This window comes from Balaenoptera acutorostrata, chromosome 9 (genome assembly GCF_949987535.1).
Source record: "Balaenoptera acutorostrata chromosome 9, mBalAcu1.1, whole genome shotgun sequence".
NCBI lineage: Eukaryota > Metazoa > Chordata > Mammalia > Artiodactyla > Balaenopteridae > Balaenoptera > Balaenoptera acutorostrata.
This window is the reverse complement of record NC_080072.1, coordinates 94281819-94302701: the sequence shown is the minus strand read 5'-3', so window position 1 is coordinate 94302701 and position 20883 is coordinate 94281819. Positions and strand designations below refer to the sequence as shown.

The window sequence follows — 20883 nt, the reverse complement described above, 5'->3', positions numbered from 1 at the left end:
CTAGGTGAACAGGATCCTAGGTCTTGGCATTAGGTAGAACGAGCGATCGGACTCTTCCGCTGGAGCACAGGCTGGTGGGGCTGCTGTAGGGACAGCCATCTGGACAGAGGGTACATCTTCTTTTCCCAGGCAGGCCGAGAAGATGAGGAGTAACCCACCAAGGGCCGGGAAAACACCAGCAGCCCAGCGCAGGTAGAGGGCATCTCCAAACTCCCACCGAGGCACAATCTCAGGGACGCTGTCATCCCAGAAGTCTTGGATTGTGGCGTAGGCCACCCAGGAGACTGGAAAGAGGGGAGTGACCGAAGCTGATGCCTCCAAAGTCCCCCCCGCAGGAGGCAAAGCCACCTCTGAAATACCCATCTGATCCTGTGAAACTGGAAGCATTGGGCCCCAAAGCCAGAGAGCAGAAGCCCCAGTAGTCCATGGGAGGCTACCACGAGGATGCGGGACGCCTGGAGCTCCAGGGGCAGAGACGAGAAGGACTCAGAGGCCTTGCACACAGTGGCAACTTCCTCCTGATCTACGCAGACCTCCCAAAGTCCCATGATCCAGGTCTCCATTTCGTTCACCTCCAGATTGAGAGTTTTCCATTGGGGCAGGACACATGAACAGACCCAGCTAAGCAGAGAGCAGTCCCCCAAGCTGGGCTTTCCCGCAGAAACTCCAGGCCATGGTTGCTCCCGCCACAAAAGAAAGGCAGAAAGAAAAGGAGGACAGGCGGCTTGGTGACTGATAAGCAGGCAGGACTTTTGGGGAGCTGAGTGGAAGTCTTTCACTTTTGGAGGAGGTTCCTGTTTCAGTTTTCTAGGCAGCAGCTGAGGCAGGTGCCAGGAACTTGGCAAAGTTTGGGTTTAGGGGGTGTGCCCAAGATTGGATGTGGGTGTGGATCCTGGGGGAGGGTCCCATGAGAGGCAAAAAAGCCAGACAGTAAGCCATCAATACATATTTGATAAGTGTATTCATACACTTAAATCACTCCCCAGTTCCGAGAAGACGAGAATGATGTTCTGGGAATATACATTGATGTAATCTTTCTGGAGGGTCACATGACTTCATGTTTTACACTTTAAAATATCTGCATACTTTGACCCAGCACCCTACGTCCAAGAACTTACCTTAATTTACTGTGAATATATACCAAGATTTATGAAAATATCCATTGAACTAGTGTTAATAATTGTATATTATTATGTACAATTTAGGCAGCTGTTTTAAATTGATGTAGAAGAAATTTTAATGACATGAAAAATGCTTTTGATACGTTGCTAAGTGAGAAAAGCAGTGACCAAACAGTATATAGAGTATATAGAACGCAGTTTCACTTTCACCAAAAAGCGCATATATCCGTATCTATGTGTGTGTATGTATGTATGTATCATATACCACAAAATGTTAACCATGGTTATTTTAGTGGAAGGATTATGGATAGTTCTTATTTTCTTATTTGTGCTTGTCTATGTATTTTATACATTTTTACAAATTTATCATTTAGTATTTTTGTAAGCAGAAGAAAAAAATTCCCGAATCCAAGGAACCTATCCAGACCCAGAATATACCAAGAGGGAAAGCCTTTCCTCCCCAGTCCCCTGCTGCTGCTGGGACAGCAGTTATAAATAGATGGTGGTCACACCAGCTTCCATTCGTATTTGTTGCTGCTGCCAAGAGGCAGGTTCCGACAGGGAAGGCAATACTTTGCATTTACTGAGTGAGGCTAAATACCAGACTTTTGGCTAGATTCTTTATCCTTATTTAATTTTCACACCACCGCTGTGAGAAGGTACGTGTTAGGTAACTTGCCAAGGTCCCCCAGCTGGCAAGCAACAGATCCAAGTCCTGAGCCAGGCGGTTCGGACTGTGACATTTCCTATTCTTGTCTCCAGCGCTGCAACAGAGATGCCTCCTGAGCTGCACCTGCCCACTGGTGACACAGCATGCAGGCGTGGGCTCCTCTTTATGGCAAAATACGGAAGAAAATTGGGATTTATTATATTGAAGACATAGATGTTGACCGATGTATTCTCCTATACATATTTTAACCTACTGATTGCCCTGTGGTACACTACGATGTGCAAAAGGGGCGTGGGATAGTAGGCAACGAGGAAGCGACTGAAAAAAGCAGTTATCTTGACTTTACCCGTATGACGTCTCAACACCTAAGCAGCCTGATTAGCTTATCAGTCTTGTAGGGGTGGAGGGAGGTGAGCAGAAACTTCTGGAATGCCTTTTTTTCTTTCATGTTTTATTATAGAAAATTTCAAACACATACGAAAGTAGAGCAAATGGTATAAAGAAATCTGATGTATTATCACCCAGCTTCAGAAATTATCCACTCATACCAATCTGTTTTCACCCATACCTGCATCCACCACTCCCCCTCCCTCCCTTAATCCTATCTTGAAGCAAATGGGATGCTCTTTTCAATTGTAGGCTCCTTCTGCTGCTTTTATAACAACCACATGTTCTAATCAAAACGATGGCAAAATATTATGCATCTCTAGAAAGTGTCTGCTTGTACTATATCCATCCAGATTTGTGTTTGATACTTTGCTTCCTGAATCCAGGCATGCCACATGTGTGTGAGACATGATTGGTCAGGAGGAATCCTTTCAAACATTGCTCCTTATTTCTTTGGCTTTTCTTCAGAGCCCTTTCTTGGTGATTTATGAAAATCTGTGAGTCAGGAGAGATACAAACCACAATAAGCGTGAAATATGAAGGAGGTCAGATTAGTGAGGGAAAACAGAACCCATTCATTTGTTAATTTCTTTTTTAAAATTTTAATTTCTTTTTTATTGAAGTATACTTGATTTACAATGTTGTGTTAGTTTCTGGTGTACAGCAAAGTGATTCAGGTTTATATCTACCTATCTATCTACCTATATTTCTATATATAAATATATATATTAATTCTTTTCCATTATAGTTTCTTACAAGATATTGAATATAGTTCCCTGTGCTATACAGTAGGTCCTTGTTGTTTATCTATTTTATACACAGATTGTATCTGCTAAACCCAAACTCCTAATTTTTCCCTCCATGGCTTTCCCCTTTGGTAACCATAAGTTTGTTTTCTATGTCTGTGAGTTTGTTTCTGTCTTGTAAATAAGCTCATTTGTAACATTTTTTTAGATTCCACATATAAGTGATATCATATATTTGTCTTTCTCTGTCTGACTTACTTCACTCAGTATGATAATCTCTAGGTCCATCCATGTTGCTGCAAAAGGCATTATTTCATTCCTTTTTATGGCTTTTTATCCCACTGTGTGTGTATATATATATATATATATATACCACATCTTCTTTATCCATTCATCTGTCAATGGGCATTTAGGTTGCTTCCATGTCTTGGCTATTGTAAATAGTGCTGCTGTGAACCTTGGAGTGCATGTATCTTTTCGTATTAGTGTTTTCTCCAGATATATGCCTAGGAGTGGGATTGCTGGATCATACAGTAACTCTAGTTTTAGGTTTTTAAGGAACGTCCATACTGTTCTCCACAGTGGCTGCACCAATTTACATTCCCACCAATGTAAAGGAGGGTTCCCTTTTCTCCACATCCTCTCCAGCATTTGTTATTTGTAGACTTTTTGATGATGGTCATTCTGACCAGTGTGAGGTGACACCTCATTGTAGTTTTGATTTGCATTTCTCTAATAATTAGTGTTGCTAAGCATCTTTTGATGTGCTTTTTGGCCATCTGTATGTCTTCTTTGGAGAAATGTCTATTTAGGTCTTCTGCCCATTTTTGATTGGCTTGCTGTTTTTGTTCTTGTTGTTATTGAGTTGTATGAGCTGTTTGTATACTTTGGAAATTAAGCCCGTGTTGGTTGCATTGTTTGCAAATATTTTCTCTGAGTCTGTAGGTTGTCCTTTCATTTTGTTTATGGTTTACTTTGCTGTGCAAAAACTTGTAAGTTTGATTAGGTCCCATTTGTTTCTTTTTGCTTTTATTTCTACTGCCTTGGGAGACTGACCTAAGAAAATATTGCTATGATTTATGTCAGAGAATGTTTTGCCTATGTTCTCTTCTGTGAGTTTTATGGCATCATGTCTTATATTTAAGTCTTTAAGCCATTTTGAGTTTATTTTTTGTACGGTATGAGGGAGTGTTCTAACTGCATTGATTTACATGTGGCTGTCCAGCTTCCCCAACACCACTTGCTGAAGAGACTGTTTTTCTCCATTGTATATTCCTGCCTTCTTTGTCAAAGATTAGTTGACCATAGGTGAGTGGGTTTATTTCTGGGCTCTCTATTCTGTTCCATTGATCCATATGTCTCTTTTTGTGCCAATACCATGCTGTTTTGATTACTGTAGCTTTGTAGTATTGTCTGAAGTCTGGGAGGGTTATGCCTCCAGCTTTGTTCTTTTTCCTCAGGATTGCTTTGGCAATTCTGGGCCTTTTGTGGTTCCATAGAAACTTTAGCATTATTTGTTCTAGTTCTGTGAAAAATTTCGTGGGTAATTGGATAGGGATCTCATTAAATCTGTAGATTGCTTTGTGTAGTATGGCCATTTTAACAATATTAATTCTTCTAATCCAAGAGCTGTTAATTTCTTTTTATTTACTCAAGTGTTCATTCATGCCAGCATGCATTGTCTGTCTGTGTGTAGCAATCCCGCTCCATTCCCTATGCTCTTTTTTCTCCTTCCTAAGTCTGGCTCTCCCCTGTCTCTTCCTGGAAACTTGAGGGATAGTCCTTAGCTTATCCAGTGCTCAAGGAGAGGTAGGGCTTCTGCAGTTGTGTTTGTGGGTATTCATGGCTTAGTTTCCTGGAGGAAGATTCCAGAACCTCCACCTGACACCTCCTTACATTCTTAGTTCAGATTCCTTATTACTGTGGAACCTCCCTGATTCAATCAGAGACTGGGTGCTCCTCCCCCAATATTTCCTCTGCCCTTTGTACCTCCTTAGAGGTGGATTAAGCTTCCAGGCCTGTTACTTGCACAGACCCCTTCCAAGGCCTGCACTTAATTTTGTATTTGTTATTTTATATTCTTTTCCTTAAAGAGTCCTCCCCCTCCTGGCAACTCTATAAAATTTAGGCCCTACCACATCTGGATCAATCCCTCATCTACCTCGAAGATAGTAATGATCATATTTTCCTGAGATTATTTACTCACATATTTTGGATTCCCAGCCTAGCACAGTGTCCGTCATACAGTAGTTGCTCAATAAATATGTGATACAAATTTTCAGGAATTTCATCTGCAGGTCCTTCTTTCTCACTGGGCATTTATTATTAGTAGCATCTAGAATTCAAAGAGAGGCTGACAGGTCTACCAAACAGAAGTTTGGTTGGTTTTCTAGGGAGAGGCGATTCCCAAGATGTTATGGCTTCCCGTCTCAACCCCCTTTGCTCATGTCACAGGAAGCTGCCCCTGCATCACTAGGACAAGCAGATTGTTCCACAGGCACTTAAAATTGACAAGGGCCTTAGGGTCAGCATCTACTTGGGGGTCCACCTTCACAATGTACCTTTAAAAAAATTTTAAAAAGCATTTTAATCAAGGCAGTACATGTTTACTGTAGAAAAATAGAAAAAACAGGGAAAAGAAGAGAATAAATACCATAAATTCACCACTAAGAGAGTTAAATTGGTGTACTTCCATTACCTTTACCTCTATATATGTATCTATATCTATTTATTTTTTTAATACTGTACATAGTATATTGTGAAAATCTTTTAGTATGTAACGCATTTATATGCATATATGTATACATATATCTTATAGTATGTATGTAACACATTTAAATAATGAAACAATTTTTTTAAAGTTTTGATAAAATTGATTTGTAATCTGATAGAAAGTGCTGAGTATCATGTTCCAGTCCATACAGTACTAATGTTATTTATACCTAGGTAATATAAATAATATAAACTTATAATATATTTCATAGATGTTATATATGTATATACATATATACTATGTAATATAAAAGGAGTGCAATTATGAGCATACTTTAATTTATAATGAGGTGATTCCACTTCCTTGCACAACTGCAGAGGGCACCATTCATATAAACTGATGGCCACTGAGGCCCATGAGAATGAATATTTAACGAAAAAAGATCAAGATGGGCTCGTTGGGTCTTCAGGCTAGATAAATTTCACAGGTAAGCGTTTTGAAGCTGAGGAAAGTTCAGTTGTGACTGGTTATTAAATAAAAACATTTTTCTTCTAGTGAAAACCCTGCGGGAAAAGACAAGCTATTTGAAAACGAACAAGGAGAAAACGCGTCTCCGCACAGTTTGCCAACTACGGGACACCGTGAAAAGTCTACGCTAGGTAGCCGCGGTGCCTACTGGGAGTTGTAGTACGGGCCTCGCTTTTCGTGCGGAGGTCTGGGCCCCGCGAGACTCCGTTTCCCGGCAGGCCGCGCGCCAAGGCCTCCGGCGGGACTGGAGCTGCCGCGCTGGCTACAAGAGAGTGACCCTGTCCGGGTTGGTTCTTGTGGTAGCGATGGCCTCGTTCGTGACGGAAGTCCTGGCACACTCCGGGAGGCTGGAGAAGGAGGATCTGTGCACTCGGATCAGCCGCCTGACCCAGCGGGTGGAGGAGATCAAGGTGAAGCCGGGGCAGCTGGCGGCTGGCTATAAAGGGACGGAGGGAGGAGTAGAGCCATGGCAGCCAGAGTGGATGCCGGCGGTCAGGCGTGGGAGCCGAGTGGGAGGAATGAGGAGTGGGAGGGCTGGGAAGTATGTGGGCCGAGGAGGGGGCTTAGAGGGAAGCCCAGACGGGGGTTGGCGACTGCGGAGGAGAGGAGGCGGGACAGTGGAGAGGAAGAGGCGGTGACTGGGGCAGCGTTGGGAGGGGGGTTAGGCTGGGGAGGGATGGGGGGTCGAGGGCGAAGGCCGAGGAGACCACCAGAGCAGGGGAAGTGGGACTGGAAGCCCGAGGTTTCTAGGGAGGGAGCATAGGAGCGGGATAGAAATGAGGGCAATCCCGCCCAGCCCTCATCGGTGTGTGATTTCCTCCTCTGTCCCATTTGTGGATGAATATAATGACTTTGGGAGGATTGTGCCGTTCTCCTCCCTCCCTGAAATTTTTGTTATTAAAACCTATCGATATTTTATTAAACTCTCTTCTCCACCTCCAGGGCCTTGAGACTACGATGAGTGTTATAAAACTCGTGAATAGCACCTCTTTGGACCCTGCTGTCTTGAGATTGATACAAAAACAAAAGGCACAAACCACACGCAGTTCCACTTTGTACTGCTGTCTTTACCCTACATTTGTATTTGCCCACATCTTTGTTGCTTTCATTTAAAAAGATGTGCATATATATATGGAATCTAAAAAAAAAAGGGTCTCACAAACTTAGGGGCAGGACAGGAATGAAGATGCAGACATAGAGAATGGACTTGAGGACACGGGGAGGGGGAAGGGTTAGCTGGGACAAAGTGAGAGAGCAGCACTGACATATATACACTACCAAATGTAAAACAGATAGCTAGTGGGAAGCAGCCGCATAGCACAGGGAGATCAGCTCGGTGCTTTGTGACCACCTAGAGGGGTGGGATAGGGAGGTTGGGAGGGAGACGCAAGAGGGAGGGGATATGGGGATATATGTATATGTATAGCTGATTCACTTTGTTATACAGCAGAAACGAACACACCATTGTAAAGCAATTATACTCCAATAAAGATGTTAAAAAAATAAAATAAAATAAAAAGATGTGTACCCGTGTAGGTCGGATTTAAGGGAGCAATTTTATTACTGCACCATAAAGGCATAAAAATGGTTTTATTTTACCAAAATGATTTCCTAAATGTAAAGTATTCATGTCACTGGCATCTCTTCTTTAATATGGCTTTAGGATTTTTCATCACTTTTTATGTGATGGAAAGAGGGCAGGCTATTAAGCTACTTTAACGTGGCACTCAAGGCTCCTCCCTGTTCTGGACCTAACTTTCCTTTCACTAGTTTATTTTCCCTGACTTGAATCTTCAGACAGTTGAGAATTACTTTTTATACTCCAAACAGGCCCACTTTTTCCCTAGTTCCCAGATTTTACTTATGTTGCCATTTCTTCATCTTTAACCTATTAGTATTTCTACTCATTTTTCAAGTTCCATCTCAAATATAGTTCCCCGCATGAAAAATATCCCCATTTTCCCTCAGGCAGAGGTGCTCTATTTCCCAGTTGTGCTCCTGGAAGACGTTAACTCTGTTGCTATATTACATTTCTCTATTCTGTATTCTGATTACTTAAGTGCATACTGTCTTTCCTACCTAAAAGGAATATATTTGTGTGCAAACATAATTTATTCCTGTGTCTTTCAAAGCATTGACTAATTCAGTGCAAAGTATTCAATAATTTGTTTATTAAATTAGTTTGCATTAAAGGAGATAATGGAACTCAAATCAGTTTAGGATTTTAAGGGACTTCCCTGGCGGTCCAGTGGTTAAGACTTCACCTTCCAATGCAGAGAGTGCGGGTTCGATCCCTGGTTGGGGAGCCAAGATCCCACATGCCTCGCGGCCAAAAAACCAAAACATAAAACAGAAGCAGTATTGTAACACATTCAATAAAGACTTTAAAAATGGTCCATATCAAAAAAAAAATCTTAAAAAAAAATTTAGGGTTTTAAGATTCGGCCTTACAATTTTATAAGCAAGAGAATAGAAATTCATAAATCCATTGAGGTATACAGATTATGGGTTTAATTTATCCATTTACTTTTTTTTCTATTAGATGTGATTAAAATTAGTGGCTATAGTCTGAGCTGATACAGTTCCAAATGAGAATTTCTGTCTCTTCGTTTCTCTTTTTCAGTGTTTGTACAACTCTTGGGCACTGTTGGGTTTTGGTGATCATTGTCTTCTTGCACCCTAGTAGTGTTATGGGACTCTTAACGGTGGGAGAAATGTGTTTTTTTGAGGAAACCCGTTGGCTTGGAGGGAAAGTGAATGGGTGTGGGTACTGGCAAGAAGGCCCTAACTTGGAAGATACCCTAATAGAAGATGAGCTATGTATTTGAACAGAGTTCCCTACTCATCTCATTGTAATTTTTCCATCTTATATAATAGGGCGAGGTATGCAGTATGATCAGCAAGAAGTACAGTGAATTCCTGCCTAGCATGCAAAGTGCACACGACCTGGTTACCCAAGTGGATAAACTATCGGATGACATTGACCTGCTGAAATCCAGGATAGAGAGTGAGGTAAGAATAGTTTGTTATATAGGGTAGGTTTGTAGGGAGGCAGTTCAACTTCCTGATTCCTAAGACAATTCAGTTTTATACAGCTTTTAAAGACCTCACTTTCCTTATTGGCGAATGGAAGTTGAATTAGATGATTTTAGGGTAACGTCCAGTTTTAAAATACAAATATTTTCCAAAACTATACTTTAAACAATTTCTTTTTTATGGTAAAAAAAAAAAAACATTTTAAACTGTAATAATAATGTCTTGCATTTTAATAGCACTTTATAAATTAAAAAATAATCTCAGGATTTGATTGTCTTCATAATAAAACAAAAACAGATGAAGCATAGAAGTGAATAATTTGGCCTTTTCTCTTATCATCTCCTATTTTAAAATGCTTATCTCTCTTAATGGCCAGCATTCTCTTATATCTGCAGCTGGCCTCAGCATATTAAAGCTTCAGCACAATCTTTTCTTTCGGCCTTCTGGAAAACTGGCTCAGATCGCCAGTCACAACCACTCTACTTCCTGTCATAAAGCCACTTTCACTGGACATGCAGAGAATCCCTGCCCGTCTTGTACTGTGTCACTTTGTGGGGCTAGCGCTTGCTATACTTCTTATGGAAAGTCTGACAGGTTTTAAGAATGTTCATCACGTTTGCCAGAGCGCTGTCATCGCAAAGAAGTAAGCCCGTCTGGAAACAGGAATATCCATTTTATAATTTAAAAAATATTTTTCACATATATTATCTCACCAGGATTTTTCCCTTGCAGTTTCCTTTTAGGAAAAAAAAGCAGTTGAAAAAAATCAAGCTGATATTAGAGGTTTAAATAAAGTAGGTGTCTTGTACCTCTATTTCTAAATTATCAGTCAGGATGCATTGATATCCAAAGTCAGGATGTTGAGGTATTCTCAAGGTCCTAAAGGAAAGACACCAAGTCTCTTCTCTATGTGATAGTTACCAAAGAAGGAAAGGGAACAGATGTATTTTTAAAAATTCTCTATAAAAACTTGAATCACAAGTGGGGAAACCACTAGCTACCTAGAAAATGTATTTAACGGTGAGTTTACCAGTCATTCTGGTTAGAGGTTTTAATAAAAATAAATCCATTACTCTACAACTCTGGCACAGTTCAAATAATATTTTCAAAGTGTATTTGTCAGACAAATGAGTCAACAGTGCAATCTTAGACTGTGCTGTTAGAAATGAAGTATCTGGAACAAGAGAGTAATGGGCTCTTTGTACGTTTTGCTGGCTAGATTATGTCTGGTGAAATTTATTCAGTTCTGGTTGTTACATTTTGAAAGGTGACTGGTCTCGATGAGAGGGTCCAGGCCTGAACACTGTACCATCTGAAGAACAATGACGAAACTCAGAGTGTTTAGCTTCAATGAAAAACACTTTCAATATTTGCAGCCCAGTATTTTCATATGGGAGAAAGATTCAAATTTATGGCTAAAGAAGGGGAATTAGATTCAATAGGTGGACATTATAAAGGGGTTTATTGAGTCATTTGGTATATTGAGCATCTACAAGGTGCTAGATACTGTGGTAGTTGGTGAACTAGACAGTGTTTTATTTCAAAATGTGAATCTCATGCCTGTTATAGATGAATAAAATAGTGTGATAGACACTAAAATTGGAATAATCCAGTTAAAGAGAGCAGATGTATGTAGCTAAGGATGGCTTTCTGTAGGAAGTAGTGTTCAAACCAAAATCTGAAGTGGCAGGTAATTAAGCAAAAGACGCAGGAGGAATGGTTAGGCAGGCATAGGGGACAGCATGGTAGAGGCATGGAGGTAGTGGAGAGGTGTCACTTTTGGAGAGCTGCAAGTATTCCATATGACAGATGTTTAGAAAGTGTGGTGGGAGGAGACATGAGATGAGATTTAAAAAGGTAAGCAAGGACTGTGTGTATCAGTTTAAGTAGTAAGGACGTTATCTTGCTTGCCCTGTAGAAGCCATGGAGGAGTTTAAGCAGGGGCGTGATGTCAGATTTGAGTTTTAGGAATCCCATTCTGCTTGCAGTTTGAAGAAAGGACTTGAGGGAAAAGAGACTGGGAAATGAGAAGGCACTTAAAGCATTAGGAGGCAGTTAAAGTAATCAGGCAAGACAGGATGCAACCTGTTCCATCATCAGTGGCAGTGGGGGTGGAGAAAAGTGGATGAACCCTAGGGACTTTGAAAAGATATAGGATCTCTGGGATTTGTTGATATGAGGGGTGAGAGACTGCGGAGTCAAAGATAACTGGGGAACTAGGTCATTGATGTGTCATTCACTGAAACAGAATCTAAAGGGGGAGTAGGTTTTGTTGAGTTTAAATATGGGGTGCCTGTGGGGTATACAAGTGGAGCTGCACAGTTGGATTGTATGAATATGGAGGCTAGACTGTTGTAAAGAGTAATGAGAGGGCCAGAGAGAAAGGGATATCGGCATGTGTGAAGTGATCAGAGGGGAAATTTTGCTCCCAAAAGAAGATGAAAAGGAATGGCCAGAGAACCAGGAGGAAAATGAGTAGATATTGGTGTCATAGAACTAAGGGAAGGAAAGTAACAGTGTACTGATGCATGGTAATACTGGTGACATATGCTTTGGATTTAGCAACAAGGATTTGGTTGGTATTTTGGCACCAACTGCTTTGGAACAGCTTTGGTGGAATGGCGGGGGGTAGAAACCAGATCACGTGAGTTACAGAGTGAATGAGAGGTGAGAAAGTAAAGACAGTGAGTATGGATCACTCTTGCAAGAAGCTTGTTTATGAGAGGGAGGAGAGAAATCCTGTAGCTACCGAGAAATAGGATGGTTGCTGAGGTGGAGGATATTTTTTCATAGAGTTGGGGGAAATTTTAAATCATATTTAAATCTGATGGGAAGAGCCATGCTCTAATAGGTATTCATATAATTGGAATGGAGAATGACTTAGGGAGAAGTGAAAGATAGAGAAGAGAGGAAATAATTGATAGTGCAAAGTCCCTGAAAAGGTGGGACAGAATGGGAGGCGGATTCTCACTCAACGTAAAGAAATCTTTGTATTAGTTAGAACTATTCAACTGAAGAATGAATTATCACTTGGCAGTGGGGATACCAGTAATCCAGGTGGATGAGTTCTCTGATGAAAGATAACTGCTTAAACTAAGAATACATGGTGGCACGAGGATATTATGTTGATGGGAATGGGTATTCCTGCATAAGATAAGGGTTTGGGCTAAGTGGACCACTTAAAGTCTCTTCCTACTACATTTTGTGATTTTTATTCCAGTCTTAACCAGCATTTAAATTTCATCATGAATTATATTCACCTAATAAAGCTTATTGATTACAGTAAATGTTTCATTTCTTAAGTATAGTATAGCTTAAAAGTACTTGTCTTTGGTGTGTGACTTAGGTCCGCCGGGATCTTCACGTATCAACTGCTGAATTTACAGACTTGAAGCAACAGTTGGAAAGAGACTCAGTAGTCCTAAGTTTACTTAGACAGCTACACGAGGTCAGTGTACTCAAATCAAACTTTAGTGTTTTGGTGGTGAGAAAGTTATTTTTTTCTCCAATTGTCTTATCATTCAATGGGTATCCCCTGACTATGTGGTATTTTTTCATAGTTTAAAAATAAACAAGCAGACAGACTTGAAATAGTAGGATGTATAAAATAAAATACCTAATAACTATGCTTATCTTTTCAGTTTTCTACTGCTATTGAGGAATATAATTGTGCATTGGCAGAGAAGAAGTATGTTACTGCTGCTCAGCGTCTAGAAGAGGTATTAAACACTTTCTCTAAAGCATCAGCAATTAGTACTATTCTTTTTCAAAAAAATTAATTAATTAATTTATTGGCTGTATTGGGTCGTTGTTGCTGCGCGCGGGCTTTTTCTAGCTGCGGCGAGCGGGGGCTACTTTTCATTGCAGTGGCTTCTCTCGCTGTAGAGCACGGGCTCTAGGTGCGCGGGTTTCAGTAGTTGTGGCACGCGGGCTCTAGAGCACAGGCTCAGTAGTTGTAGCGCACGGGCTTAGTTGCTCCACAGCATGTGGCATCTTCCCAGACCAGGGCTCGAACCCATGTACCCTGCATCGGCAGGCAGATTCTTAACCCCTGTGCCACCAGAGAAGTCCAGTACTATTCTTGTTTTAAGTAAATTTTGTGTTGCATGTATTCCTTATCATTATACAAATATATTCTAATTGCCTAGAGTCCAGATGAAATGTTAACAATGATTCCATTTCACTACCAGGCACAGATATGCTTGAAGTTATTAAAATCCAGAAAATGCTTTGATTTAAAAATACTGAAATCTCTCAGCATGGAGCTTACAATACAGAAACAGAACATACTTTATCACCTTGGAGAAGAGTGGCAGAAGCTGATTGGATGGAAGTTCCCACCATCAAAAGGTGCTGCTGACCTCAGGTGGACTGCTTTGCTTAATCTGCCTGAACCAGTTTGGCCTCTGAATATATTCCAAATATTTTATGTTGGGAGAGAGGAAGGTTTCCTTTATTAATCTCCCAATTCTGTATTGAGTTCTCATGTTAAGCAGAATGCTTGTTAGGACCAAAATGCTTGTTGCTTCCCGTACATTTCTCTTTCTGTCCCTCTCACTGGGAAGGAGCAGAGAAGAGAGATGATGATTGGGAGGGGTCCAGGTGGTGAGGCTGTGGTAGAGGAGGTGGTAGCACTTTAAGACCACACAGTTTCCACTGCATCGTAGGATGTGCCCGTTCCCAAAGCTCTAATCCCAACAGTTTATCTTTTCTAGAAAGCTTAAAGAAGCTGTTCAACCATTCTCTCTCTCTTGCTAAGGAAAGGGGTAGGAGTTTGGCCCAGTTTTTTTCAGTCCTTGGAGAAAAATGGTGACAAAATCATGAGATGGGGGATGCTTTGCAAGTTGAAGAAATAGGATAACTCTGACCCTGGCTTTTATTTATACTACTTGGCTCTCAGCCCCTCTGCCCACCTCTGGGTGTGAACCCTCTTTGATATCTTGTTTACACAAAGTAAAACCTCTGAGGGTGTATGGGAAGGACATGCCATTAAACCTGGTATATTTTCCAGCATTTAATCTTGAAATTTAGTCTGTTTCAGGGGAAACCTCACAGTCTCCCCTTGCTCCCTTTCCCATATCCACTATGGCCTTCAAGTACATTGTATATGTTTGTGTGTACACACACACACGTGCACACACACACACACCCCACCCTGTATGTATTAGGTATTTTCAAGGAAGTCATCTAGAAAATTTTAGATTCTATTTCCAAGCAGACTGTAAAATTAAGAGAAGGTGGCAGGTGTGTTAATTCTTTGTTGTAACACACCCTGTTAAACTTGTTTGGCAGGCTGTTCTCTTTACTTCATAAGAGGGAACACAGAATAGGAGGCCTTAATTGAAACTAGGATCTCACTTTTTATTCTTTGCCTTCATTCTGTCATTCAACACATTCTTTTTTTTAATTGAAGTGTAGTTGATTTACAATGTTGTGTTAATTTCTGCTGTACAGCAAAGTGATTCAGTTATAAATATAAATACATACTTTTTTATATTCTGTTCCATTATGGTTTATCACAGGATATTGAATGTGGTTCCCTATGCTATACAGTAGGACCTTGTTGTTTATCTATTCTCAACACATATTTAGTAAGCAGTTATTGTATGCACATCGTCTTACTTTGGCACTCAGTTTGATTCTTTGAACATACCAAAGGAAGTAATTTCCTGTTTTAAAGTGATGCCAAGGACACGTATGTAGTAATTAATATTTGATTGCATTAGAAGTGTATTGTAGTAAAATCACATATTTAGGGCTCTTAGTAGACAGTGGGCTCTCAGGAATAGAAATGGGAACATCTTGTATTGCTGAGACAGCTGATATTTTTTCCCTTTTTCTTAGATATCAGCAACTTGGAATCTTGCCTACAAACAGAACTTCATTTATGCACTGAACAATCTCAGAAAGAAGAGAAGACCCCCGGGCCATCCATCAGTTCTGTCCTCTTGGCATTTTCTCTTCTTGGGGAGCTACATACCAAGCTTAAGTCATTTGGTAAGGCATAATACTTTGTTTCATTTACATGAAATTTCAGAAGGTCCATTGTTAAAGGAATGACAGAAAAATTATCAGTATTCTCTGAATAATATTGATGATGGATCATAGGGTTTGGCTTCATGATTTATCAAGTGGAATTGTATAAATATTACACTTTTCATTAAGGGCTTATATCCTTTCCTTTTTTCTTTTCTTCTTTTATTTTTTTAAAGTAGCTGCTGGTATTTATTTTATTTGATTTTTTGAATAATTTAAATAAAAATCTGTAGACAATCTGGGAAACTTCAGTGGGAAAACCTGCAGTGCATAATGGGTGTTGTGTAATGTCATGGTATATGTATTTTTGTTGTCAGGCTCGAAGATCTTTTTTTTTTTGAAGTGTCTTCTAGTGATTTATTTTTTATGAGTGTTCATAAAACTTTCAGGTCAGATGCTGCTGAAGTATATCCTTAGGCCTCTGGCATCTTGCCCATCCCTTTTTGCTGTGATAGAAAGCCAACCTAACATCATTATCATTCGTTTTGAATCTGTGATGACTGACTTGGAGCATCCATCGCCATCTGAAGTTTTTGCCAAGATCAGACTGGTCCTGGAAGTGGTCCAGAAACAACTTCTAGGTATGTATCCCCAAGGCAGTGCTTTTATATTTTAGAGAAGTCGATATGGTTTTTGAAAGTAAATATTATTTTAAAGTGGATAAAAATGTCAGCAATCTGAGTGAATGGCGGATCAGACGTGAGTAAATTATGTCATGGGAACAAAGTAGTTACCTTTTTATTTCTTGCTCTATTTTGCATTCCTTCTCTGCCCTGTGTTGACAAGTAGGGTCCTTAGTGGTGCCCTAGAGTCTGGGTTTGTAATATTTAGTTGAATTTTGGGATGCATTTCCCTCATGGGACTTTTAGGAACATCACATTTTGGGACTCTTGCTTTAGTTGTAGGAGAAGCAGAAATGAACCAAGTGCTGTTTTACATCTTTCGATGGGACAATCCCCATCAACCTAATTGATATAAACAAAATAGGTTTAACATAGGCAATGAATTTCATTCCATCTCAGCCTACTGGTTAGATCTTTATATATTCACCCTTGAAATAGTTTCTGTGTTGCTTGAATCATTTTTTAGCTGTCACACTATTAAAAGTAAAATTTCTTCTGGTGTTTTGTTATAATACTGTTGTTTTTAGTCTATTTGACTTACCTTCTTTTTGCTTTTCTCAGTTGTCTTATTGAATAGTCAAATTAAGCATTCTTGCTGTGGAGAAAATGAAAAAGAAATGCTGCTATTGTTTGTATGCCTTCCTGGCAGTCACATAATTTATTTATATATAAATAATTTATTTTTTTTTAATCGAAGTACAGTTGATTTACAATGTTTTGCCAATCTCTGCTGTACAGCAAAGTGACTCAGTTATATACATACAGACATTCTTTATTTTTTTTTTTTTTTTTTTTTTTTTTAAATTTATTTATTTATTTTTGGCTGTGTTGGGTCTTCGTTTCTGTGCGAGGGCTTTCTCTAATTGCGGCAAGCAGGGGCTACTCTTCATTGCGGTGCGCGGGCCTTTCACTGTCACAGCCTCTCTTGTTGCGGGGCACAGGCTCCAGACGCGCAGGCTCAGTAGTTGTGGCTCACGGGCCTAGTTGCTCCGCGGCATGTGGGATCTTCCCAGACCAGGGCTCGAACCCGTGTCCCCTGCATTGGCAGGCAGATTTTCAACTACTGCGCCACCAGGGAAGCCCCCAGACATTCTTTATTTATATATAAATTTATATGTAGAGCAAGGAATTCTTTCTAGTTTTGACAGCAGAGAATAAAAAATTTTAAGACTTGCATAAATTACAAAAATCCAAGGTAGTTTTCTTCTTATTCCTTTACTTAGGGAGATAATACACCCTTATTTTTATTAGATATAAAAACAAGTTGTAAGCAAAGTATCCAAGGATTGGAAGGAACTAGAAAGGTGACCCAATACAGATGTCTCTGATGCTTGACTCTCCTCTGTAACTCTCCCATCAACTGGTCATATAACAAACCTGAGCACCTTTAGTGAGAGGGAACTTACTTCCTCTTGAGGCATTCCATCCTACCTCTGGGCGACTCTGAGTACTATGAAGTTTTTGTTTGTTGGTTTTTCAAAAAAATTATATCTTCTTTCTTAAATGCTATTGCCAAAATGACCATTTTGGACATTAAATCTTTAGGGTAGTTGTTTAAAAAATATGTTCAGAATATATGCCCTGTAATATCTGCTTTACTGATGCTGTTTCTACTCTGTGGAGCTGTATAGAAGTCGAATTCTTATTACACATGATGGACTTTCAGATTCTTTATAGTAGCTGTTATTATGTTGCCTACATCTTATCACCAATATAAAACATCTTTAGTTTTATTTTATTTATTTATTTTTTTTTATTTTTTTAAAGGATTTTCTTATTTATTTATTTATTTATTTATTTATTTATTTATTTTTGGCTGTGTTGGGTCTTCGGTTCGTGCGAGGGCTTTCTCCAGTTGCGGCAAGCGGGGGCCACTCTTCATCGCGGTGCGGGGACCGCTCTTCATCGCGGTGCGCGGGCCTTTCTCTATCGCGGCCCCTCCCGTCGCGGGGCACAGGCTCCAGACGCGCAGGCTCAGCAATTGTGGCTCATGGGCCCAGCTGCTCCGTGGCATGTGGGATCTTCCCAGACCAGGGCTCGAACCCGTGTCCCCTGCATTAGCAGGCAGATTCTCAACCACTGCGCCACCAGGGAAGCCCCTAGTTTTATTTTTTTAATGAAATAGTTTTTTAAGTTCCTCTTATCTTCACTGATCTTCTGTGAATATATTTCATTTCTTCCTTAGTCCTATTATTAAAGTATGGTGTTCAAAACAGAACAAAGTATTCTAAGTATAGTCCAAGCCAATTCAAAATAGTATGGGAGTGTTCACACCCTCATTCTCAGTTTCCTGCTTCTGTTAGTATAGTCAAAGCCTATTATTACACAGTTAACTTATTGAGCTTGATGTCAGTGAAAATCCTATGTCATACTCACTGCAAACTGCTGCTTTACCATCTTGTACTTGATTTTTTGGCATTAACATTAATCTTTGTTAAATTTTACTTGATAAAATTTTACAATGTGTTTACTGTCCTTTCTACTTCATATCGAATGCATAATTGATAATCATGTTTTCTTACAGTTTAATCTGAGTCAGTGATGGTACTATTACCTAGGATAGGGCTAGATCAGAGGGCGCTCTGGGGAATTCCAGTAGAAACCTCTTTCCAGTTTGACGTTGGTCCATTTAAGTATTCAACCTAGTGTTTTATTTGCCAGTTTTCTTAGCCCTAGGATATTCAGAGCAGAAGACAACTCACTGTTGCTAGGTGCTCTTCTAATCTCTTTAATATCTTTCAGTCAGTATTCCCTTCCTTCATCTTCTTGCCCTAAATAAAACCTGAGGATCGTATTTTGTGGCCTTAGTTCTTTTTGGAATCCTCTACTTTCTTTGGATTTTAGTTATTCTGAAACTTCATAAAGATTTTTGCCTTTCGTCTTGTTTGTCTTTGGTTTTATGCTCTTTTCATCTTTTAAATATGTATTCTTTTCTCCCAAGTTTTCTGTATTACTAAGCATCATTGTACCAACAGCAAAGGACCTTTTAAAAGAGGAGAAAAAAAATTCTTTTGGAAATAATTTGGCAAACTATATAAAAAGCCTTAAAATTTTATATCCTTTAAACCAAGGTTTCAACTTCTAGGAGTCTGCCTTGAAGAAATAATCTTAAATATATAAAACCATTTATGTATAAGGATGTTCATTATAATGTTACTTATAATATTGAAATACTGGAAAGTCATAAAATCTTGAAGAATAGGGAAATGATGAAGTAAATTATACAGCTGTATAATAGACCACTTTGCATAATTATGTTATACTTTATTGATTTTTTTTAAAGTAATTAATTTTGAAGCTAATTGCTTCTAAAAAGCCAGCAACAAGCATCTATTAAAGGATTAAAAACTTTATTTCCATTAAAATCAGTTTTAAGTCAGGAATGCACATTATTATTAATATTCGTTAACATTGTTTTAGGGGTTATGGCTGATGCAAAGAAGAGAAAATAAGTATGAATATTAAAGTAAGGAGAAGAATTTATCTTTACTTGTAAATGATGTAATTGTGTACCTAAAAGAACAAAAGACTGCTAAAACTTTCATAATTAGTAAGACATTTGCTATGTTGTCTAGGTACAGTATAAATCTATAGAAATCAGTTTCTCTCCCAACTAGTAACAATCAGTTATAAATAAAATATAAAGATATCTTATTTATAATGGCAACAAAATCTATGAAATTCTTAAAAGATAAATTTAATAAGAATGGGAAGAATACATGTAAAGCAAGCATAAAACTTATTGAGGGCGTAAAGTACGGGGAGGCTATCGTGGATTAGAAGACAGTCTCAAAAAATTGTCAACTCATTCCAAAATAATGTATAAATTTAATACATTCCCAGTCAGATTCTTGTTATATATTTTTCCAACTGGACAAATTAATTACTCTAGAGCTTACATCAAAAAATATATTTATGAGACTTGCTAATAAATATTTGCAAAACACTAGTTGGAGAATTTTATAATTAAAACTATGTTCTTGACATAAGAAGATCAGTGGAATGAAAAAGCGTCCAGAAGTAGAGCCAAGAATTAGTGAGAATTTACCATTTGATCAAAGTCACATTTCTGTTTAGTGGGACAGATAGTTTATTAAATAATGGTGCTAGCAAAATTGGCTATATGGAATAAGACAAAGTTAGATTCCTGCTTCGTACTTCATACAGAGATACATTCCAGATAAATTAAAGCCCTATATGCAAAAGGTAAAACAATAAAAATGTTAGAAGAAAATTTACAAGAAGACTTGAATATTCTTAGGAAGCTCAGAATGCATAAAGGAAATGATTGATAAATTTGACTACATGTAAATGTTAAATTCTGTATGGTAAACAATGCCATAAACAAAGTCAAAAGATAATATTATACTGGGAGAAAATATTTGCCGTACATTGGCAGACAAGGAGCTAATATAGAGATTTTTTTCCAAAGAAAAAGAGAACATAATAACAGAAAAAGGGTAAAAAATATGAATAGGCAGTTTATGGAAGAAAAGGTGCAAGTTGTTAATAAACATAAAAATATGTTTTGCTTAATCTCCCTAATAGTGGAATGGAAATCACACCATCAGAGTAGAACTTTCCACCCCTAGGGTTGACAGAATTCAAAGATCTGTGTAAGACACTTACGGTAAGAAAATGGAAAGGTAGTCTCCTTCATCGCTTCTGTGGGTTTTTTAGAAAGTAATCTGCAGCTCTATAGTTATGCTAAAATATACATCGCTTTGACCCAGGTATCCCACTTTTTAATTCCTTACTATGTGATATCAACAGTGTATATGTTTGCATGTATGAGTACTGTATATACTTGCATACTGGAATGTGCATCATTTGAAGAATGGTGCAGCTATTTAAAAGAAATGAAGTGGAGCTAGATACAGTGACCTCAGAGATAGCCACGATCTATTTTTAAGGGATAAAAAATTACGTGTAAAATCTATGGCATGAACCCATTTTATAAAAAAGGAAGTAGCCCCTTATATGAATGTTATATTAGTTTGCTAGGGCTTCCATAACAAAGTTC

At 38.9% G+C, this 20883-nt stretch overlaps 2 protein-coding genes across 2 annotated transcripts in view; one reads left to right on the top strand and one right to left on the bottom strand.

Annotated features, from left to right (window-relative positions):
• On the bottom strand, positions 1-675 carry CLDN25 (claudin 25). Its single transcript, XM_007198358.1, is given in 3 exon segments — positions 1-330; positions 333-633; positions 635-675. Coding segments are annotated over 3 exon segments (672 nt in total).
• A 5706-nt stretch (positions 676-6381) lies between these two features.
• ZW10 (zw10 kinetochore protein) overlaps positions 6382-20883 on the top strand; it is a 31811-nt gene continuing 17309 nt past the window's right edge. The window contains exons 1-7 of the mRNA XM_007171997.3: positions 6382-6575; positions 9043-9177; positions 12548-12649; positions 12843-12920; positions 13392-13551; positions 15046-15198; positions 15627-15818. Coding sequence (XP_007172059.2) covers positions 6471-6575; positions 9043-9177; positions 12548-12649; positions 12843-12920; positions 13392-13551; positions 15046-15198; positions 15627-15818 — 925 coding nt within the window. The 5' untranslated portion in view covers positions 6382-6470. The remainder of the gene's footprint in view (positions 6576-9042; positions 9178-12547; positions 12650-12842; positions 12921-13391; positions 13552-15045; positions 15199-15626; positions 15819-20883) is intronic.